This window comes from Odontomachus brunneus, unplaced genomic scaffold, assembly GCF_010583005.1.
Source record: "Odontomachus brunneus isolate Ranch 3 - 2012 unplaced genomic scaffold, Obru_v1 Obru_scaffold_301, whole genome shotgun sequence".
Classification (NCBI taxonomy): domain Eukaryota; kingdom Metazoa; phylum Arthropoda; class Insecta; order Hymenoptera; family Formicidae; genus Odontomachus; species Odontomachus brunneus.
Genome location: NW_022639751.1, coordinates 46,151 through 53,071, shown reverse-complemented (window position 1 = coordinate 53,071; position 6,921 = coordinate 46,151). Strand labels below are relative to the sequence as shown.

The 6,921-nt window shown below is 45.0% G+C and overlaps 1 protein-coding gene across 10 annotated transcripts in view; it reads left to right on the top strand.

Annotated features, from left to right (window-relative positions):
• The window catches only part of LOC116853287 (multidrug resistance protein homolog 49), an 81,953-nt gene that overhangs the window by 67,328 nt on the left and 7,704 nt on the right, over positions 1–6,921 (top strand). For all 10 annotated transcript variants that reach the window (XM_032834290.1, XM_032834285.1, XM_032834291.1 and 7 more), the window contains 3 exons: positions 1,930–2,281; positions 2,371–2,601; positions 3,604–4,553. In XM_032834290.1, coding sequence (XP_032690181.1) covers positions 1,930–2,281; positions 2,371–2,601; positions 3,604–4,553 — 1,533 coding nt within the window. The remainder of the gene's footprint in view (positions 1–1,929; positions 2,282–2,370; positions 2,602–3,603; positions 4,554–6,921) is intronic.

The window sequence follows — 6,921 nt, the reverse complement described above, 5'->3', positions numbered from 1 at the left end:
TCTCTCTCTCTCTCTCTCTCTCTCTCTCTCTCTCTCTCTCTCTCTCTCTTTCTTTAAAACTATTTTTCTTTTGTGTTCCCGGCTGCCGGTTACCATCAAAAAAGGTAACGCAAAGATTTTTTCGTTCTTCCGTTTTCTTTCTGTTTTTCTTTTTTGTTTTTAAGTCTAAAATTGGCAAACGTTGCAGCTGTGAACTCTGCGTGCGAATCTATTGGTTCGCGTTAGGAATCTGTAAGCCGATCGTGGACATTCTTGCTTATTGCTTTATGATACATTCTTTTCTTTGTTTTGAATCTAGTACTCATTCTTATTATTTTATTTTTGCGTTACTCAAGCCATAGGGGATTCATAATCCCATGGTTAATGAACACACACACTCTCTCTCTCTTCTCTCGTGATCGACGACGCATATCCTGACAACTTCGGACTTTCAGACGCAAAAAGTTTGCGGTGCGCCGGGAAACCATTGTTGCGCGAGGTCGCGCACAACGACGGGCGCTTAAACTTCATCGGGAAAGTACTCAAAGCAGAGTAATTTTGGTATTCCGTAAAATAACGGGCGAAAATTGCGCGATTTCGTTAGAATTTCGAGGTGAAGGCGCGTAAGTATGCCGGGGTTTTCGCGGAGGTCGACGCGATTAAACGTCCAGCGCTTGACGTAATGAGATCGAGCGAGTTTAACACAGTTAACGTGGCGCCTTCTTTCGGCCGGCCGTACGATGGAAGGCTCTCGAGGATAATTTCCCGACCGGATATAACCGTTGTCATCAGCCGTTGTCGCGTCGGACGGGATGTGTTAACAATAGTCTCAGGTGCGGCCGGCGGTTCGCGTAGTACGCGCGCAAACAGGCGATAAAACATGCGTGTTAAACGTCCGCGCGCGCGGCCAAATAACATTATCCGAGATTACGCCTGTGTCAACGATTAGGCGTTTATTAGCGGATTATCGGATGGGTGAATTCGATATTCGCCACCGCCCCATTGGATCGCGCCGTCGCGCCTGCACGCGTAGTAGTTTATCCCGGGTTGTATCTGCGCGTTATGGCACGACCATGTAGTGCGAGCACAATCGGAAAAGTGAAGCCCGTAGCGCGCGTACGTATAAGTTTATCAGCGCTGCAATTGAATGCGCGCCGTGCGCGCGCGTGTACGCAAACGCCGCGATAATATTTCCGGATTATATATACGGGAGAGCGCGCTCGCACTGTTATCGCTTTATTTGTTAAATTGCGCGCGTCGCTCGCGAGATACGCTCGCGCGGTATCTCGCGAGCGAGATCCTTGCCCGACGGGGAAGCCTCTCGCGTCCGACGCGTATTTCTCCCCGCCGACGAGTTCGCGCGAGCTCGGAGCATCGTTATCAGCGAGTAACTTGTTTCGCGGCGACATGCATGAATTTATTAAACCGCGCGTCGCATGCACCGCAGGTGTGACACGTTGTTTCTGCTTTGATTAAATAATCGTTATTTCTAACCACAAATCGCTCGAAAAGTGCTGCCGGGTAATCGATATATCCGATACCCTGGCATCGCCGCGCTCACACCCGCGATTGCAGACGTGCATCGTGCGCGAGCAGTGCTGTTCTCGCGGGTCTGAATAAAAGCGCGAGCCGCGGGAAAAATTGTTGTCCCGTGAAAAAGCGAGAGAGAGGGATTTCCGCCGAGAGAATTATCGAGAAATTACGTCGATGTGAGACGACACGCTCGAGCCGTCCGTGCGCTCCTCCTCTGCGATCATGTCGGGTCGAAAGTGCATCGCATTGCACCAAGTAATACACCTGTTAACAAACAATGCCAAGAAGTCCCTGTTCGATTGCGGAAGATCCATTTTCGCGCGGTAACGCGCCCCTGCCGTGATTACCGCGTTCAATATTAACCCGATCGCACATCCGAGGACGACGGGGACAATGAAATCGTCGTCTTGACTTTAGGGGTACGATAGCCCAGTGGGCGAAAGAGGCTCTCAATTGTCGGGTGGACAAAAGCAGAGGATCGCGATCGCGCGTGCTCTGGTCAGGAGACCGGCGATCCTTCTGCTGGACGAGGCGACTTCTGCTCTGGACCTCCACAGCGAGGCGACCGTGCAGAGAGCCCTCGACGCCGCGTCGAAGGGTAGAACGACGATTATAGTCACTCACAGACTCTCCACGATCACGAACGCCGACAGAATCGTATTTATCAAGGACGGAATGGTCGTCGAGGAGGGAACTCACGAGGAATTACTGGCGCTCGGGAAACACTATTACGGCCTAGTCGCCGCCGACGCCAGTGCCGCCGCTAAAGGTGCGTATCGAGAGCGCTTATCGCAAGGATTCGTCGCTCGAGATGTTAATCCCGTGTTATTAATCTCGTGTTATTCGCGGTGTCATTAGCCAAGGCCAAAGCAGTGACGACTGTCAACAAGATGACCACCCCGAAGATGAAGGTGAAACCGCCTTTCAACAAACAATTCTCCACACTCTCCGTTCACTCCCATCGACTCTCTCTCTCTGAAAGATCCGAAATGTCGGAGGATGAATTGGAGGAACACGAGAAACCTTACAATGCGCCCATCATGAGAATATTCGGACTGAGCAAGCCGGAATGGCCATATAATCTGATCGGTAATTTCTCGCCACCGAGAGTAACAGTTCTATAATCCCAAAGTAAATTTACGCAAGATTATCCTAGATCTAAGAAACAATTTTGGATATTATCTGAACTACTTGCGTGAAGAAAAATTATTTCTTAAACCTTCGCGCATAATGTAAGAGTCACACAAATGTTCGATTATTTATCCACTTTTGTAAGAGATCCGGGAGAATTTTAAGATAGCGCAGACTTATTTGCAGAGTTTCATTTTATTACGCCACTATCTTGTAGCCGAGACTTTTCTATATTTCTGAGAAAAAATATGTTAAAAATATCGATTTTTAACAAAATTATGGTAGTTCAAAGCTGCTCAGGTCTGACAGAGCTAGATTGTATTGAATGTCCTAAAAAATATAATTGCATATAGAGGTTTAAAATCGCTGAAGACGATCCATAGCTGAATCGAGACGTTTGACCACTCACTTTTGTACACGAAAAGATAATTTCAGTTCGTGTAACTGAATAGGGATCAGACAAAAGTCGAAAGACAAAAGATTCACTGACGAAAAGTAATATTTCTGTCATTGTAACCGAAAACATTCGTTTGAACATACAGCCACATTAAAACTCGGAGATAACCGCGAGCAATTGGCTGAGTAAAAACCTCTTACGGAAATCTCTCTGTTCCTACAATTGAATTTTTCATCCAATTTCCAAGTTACAGAAAATTCAATTACACTAACGAAATTATTTTTTTCGTGTATTATATCAAAATTAACTTGTCTTGTGTGAAATACTACTGATTATATTAAATTCACACCTCTATAACTGCGTTAGCCCTAACTTGCCTAGAATCACTTCATATTTGTACATCACAGAATCTTTTCAATTCCCAGCATTTGTCTCTACATCCTCCCGTTCGAGAATCTCTCCTTCCTTCAACATAGCGGGGACGCAAAGTCCCGGCAATTTCCCGTTCCCACCACTAGTATCGTTATTATAAAATAATCCTCTATTTTATGATTGCTACACAGGATGCATCGCAGCGGCGACGGTAGGCGCGTCCTTTCCGGCGTTTGCCGTGTTGTTCGGCGAGGTGTACAAGGTGCTGGGTCTTCAGGATGAAGAGGAGGTTCGCCAAGAATCCATCAACTTTTCCATAATGTTCATTATCGTCGGCGTGTTCACCGGGCTCGGCACTTTCCTGCAGATGTACATGTTCGGCTTGGCCGGCGTGCGTATGACTACGCGAATCAGGAAGCTGGCTTTCGGCGCGATGCTGAAGCAAGAAATGGGCTGGTACGACGAGGACGCCAACAGCGTGGGCGCTTTGTGCGCGCGGCTGTCGTCGGACGCCGGAGCGGTTCAAGGCGCGACCGGAACTCGCGTGGGCGCGATCCTGCAGGCCATCTCGACTCTCGTCCTCGGTATCGGATTGTCCTTTTACTTCACGTGGAAGATGACGTTAGTCTCAGTGGTGTCGATTCCACTGGTGCTCGGCGCGGTGTTCCTCGAGGCGAGGATCATGAGCGGCCAAGGTATGAAGGAGAAGAAGAAGATGGAGGCGGCGACCCGAATCGCCGTCGAAGCGATCTCCAACATACGAACGGTCGCCAGCCTCGGCAAGGAGAACGTGTTCTTCAACAGATACTGCGTGGAGTTGGACCACGTTGCTAAAGCGATCAGAGTGAAGAACAGACTGAGAGGATTGGTATTTTCATGTGGACAAACCGCGCCTTTCTTGGGGTATGCCGTGAGCCTCTATTATGGCGGATACTTAGTGGCTAGAGAGGGACTGGACTATCAGAACGTCATCAAGGTGTCGGAGGCGTTGATCTTCGGTTCGTGGATGCTCGGCCAGGCGCTCGCATTCGCGCCTAACTTCAACACGGCCAAGATCTCAGCCGGCAGGATTTTCAGACTGCTCGACCGAGTGCCGCAGATTATTTCGCCGCCAGAATCAGAAAGGAAGAACTTGGATTGGGTGAGTTTATCCTGGAGATATTATACTCCGCGTATGTAAGCATCTTGTGTGTAAGCAGCCCGTTTAGGGCGTGTTTCAGGCATTGTTGTACGTTGTCTCGCTATTACACGTTGTATACTAGGCGGCGGTTACAGAGAACGAATAATATTTGCGAACTCGCAGCTGGCGTGGGATCGCCAAGATGTTTAGTGCCGAATGATAATGAAGTCACGAGAGAGATGAGACATCCAATTAAATTCTCCCACCGGGGAAGAATCGAAAACTCGCCGAAGAATGCGGAATTGCGATAAGGCACGCGGCGTGTATAATTAGTCTTAACTTTTAATTAGTTTCTTGCAAAGTTAATCGAGATTTGCGCGACATTGAACATGGTATTTAAATTCGCTACTCGAATCCCACGATCATTAATCTTGGCGATTTATCTTGGCGCGCGAGCCGACGGATTGCGCCTCAACGTGATTTCATTGCCGGATATTTCTGCGCCATTTCTCCTTTGAGAAATTTCATAAAAGTCAAATCTATCGAGTCATTAAACTGATGAAATCAAACGCGTTAAGGACCTCGCCGCGGCCATGTTGAATTGTGACGAGAATTGAGAAAAAAATATGCTGAAAATTTTCTAGTAAATTCCAGTAAATCTGTTGAAAATTTTAGTTAAGTCTAATAAATTCCTGCCTGCCATTTCCAGATGAAAAGATACTTGAATGAAAGAACACTTCAGTACGTTTGAGCATGCTTGTAAAATGTTCCGAAAACTATCTTTTTCTCTTGATAATCAATAGATTTAATTGTAAAATAAAGGTGGCAAAATCATCACGAGAAGTTGCTGAATTTAAATCTGAAATCAGAAATTTTAAATTAAAAATGGGCGATCCAATATGGCAAACCAAAAAACTTAAAAAATCGTTGACACATATTTCGCATAAAAGTTTGTATTGAGGGTTTCTCGAAGCTGATGTTTCCAAATTTAAATTTAAAATGTTTTATTGAAGAAATGATGAATCCAATATGGCGATGAAAAATAATTGAAATCCCTCAATATTAATTTTTATGCAAATTGGACTATATTTTGAATTTTTTATCTATCATATTGAATTTTAATTCATGAATTTTTATTTTGAATTTGAAATTAACAGTTTCAAAAACCTTTGAATTCTAATTTTTATATAAATCGGACAAAAAAGTTTAAAAAGTTTGCGCCATATTAAACCTACCATTTTGAATTTCGCAATTCTGGCTCCATATTTAAATTAAAAAATATAACAATATAATATCTCGTTCTAATTGCTCTGATAGTTGTTCTGAAATATCTTTTTTTTTAATGTGCGAATATTTTTTTGTCATGAGCATTTTTGGCCACTTTTATTTTTGCGGATATTCCAGTCATTGATAATCAAGAGGTTAAGTAATCAGAAGTGTTCTTTCATACAGATATTCTTTTATTTGGAGATAGCACGCAAGAACTTTGGACAAGTGTTTTCTTGCTTTCATCAGTTCAAGATTTCATGGCGAACACAGAAAGCGAGCAGCAAAATTCTTTCCGTGTATATTTTATAACGATTCAGCTCTTATTTTACTGCAAGAGACGCAAAATCCATTGTGCAAGAATATGCAGGATATCCCTCGATCGCGTTGTATCCTTGGTATATACCGTCGTGCGATATTATCAACGGGATTTTTAACAGAGCTCGAGTATGCACTCAATAAATGAATTACGTAATCGCGGAGAGTACAGTGGATCGCAAACAATTTTAATGATCCGTGAAATGTGAATGCGGTGAATGCGCGATTAACAGCGACGCCTTGCCGTGAACGTCGCTGATTGCCGGATGCAAGTTTAATCCTCGCGTCGAACCGCGGTTTTCTTGTTTCGTTTGCGGTGGCCGACACGTTTGGCGCGGCCTCGCGCGCCAAACCAAAACACCCGTGCAAATGATATAACATCCATTCGAAATTTACGACAGTTTGATAGCACAGCCCCGGGTCAGCGTCTCGTTAATTACGCGCGAAACATGGGACCAAGTTCGACTGATCATGTCGACATTCCGTGTCAACGTACAGGGTTCTGAGAACACACTGCGTAAATTAAACAAAGAGTAGCATTCTCGTTAAATATCTCTAAATAACGTTTTATTTAATCGCATGTCCCATAACGACCCGTTATAACAGCTTCGGGGAGGAAGTTAAAACAGAAGAAAAGAGGAAAAAGACTAGGACGGCATAAACGATAGTCTCTCCGCCTCGCTCGTTTTTCCACCGCTTTTCGCATCACAGCGCTCGCAGAAATCATTTTCTAGGACAAAAGAGACAGAGAGAGAAAGAGAGAGAGAGAGAGAGAGAGAGAGAGAGAGAGAGAGAGAGAGAGAGA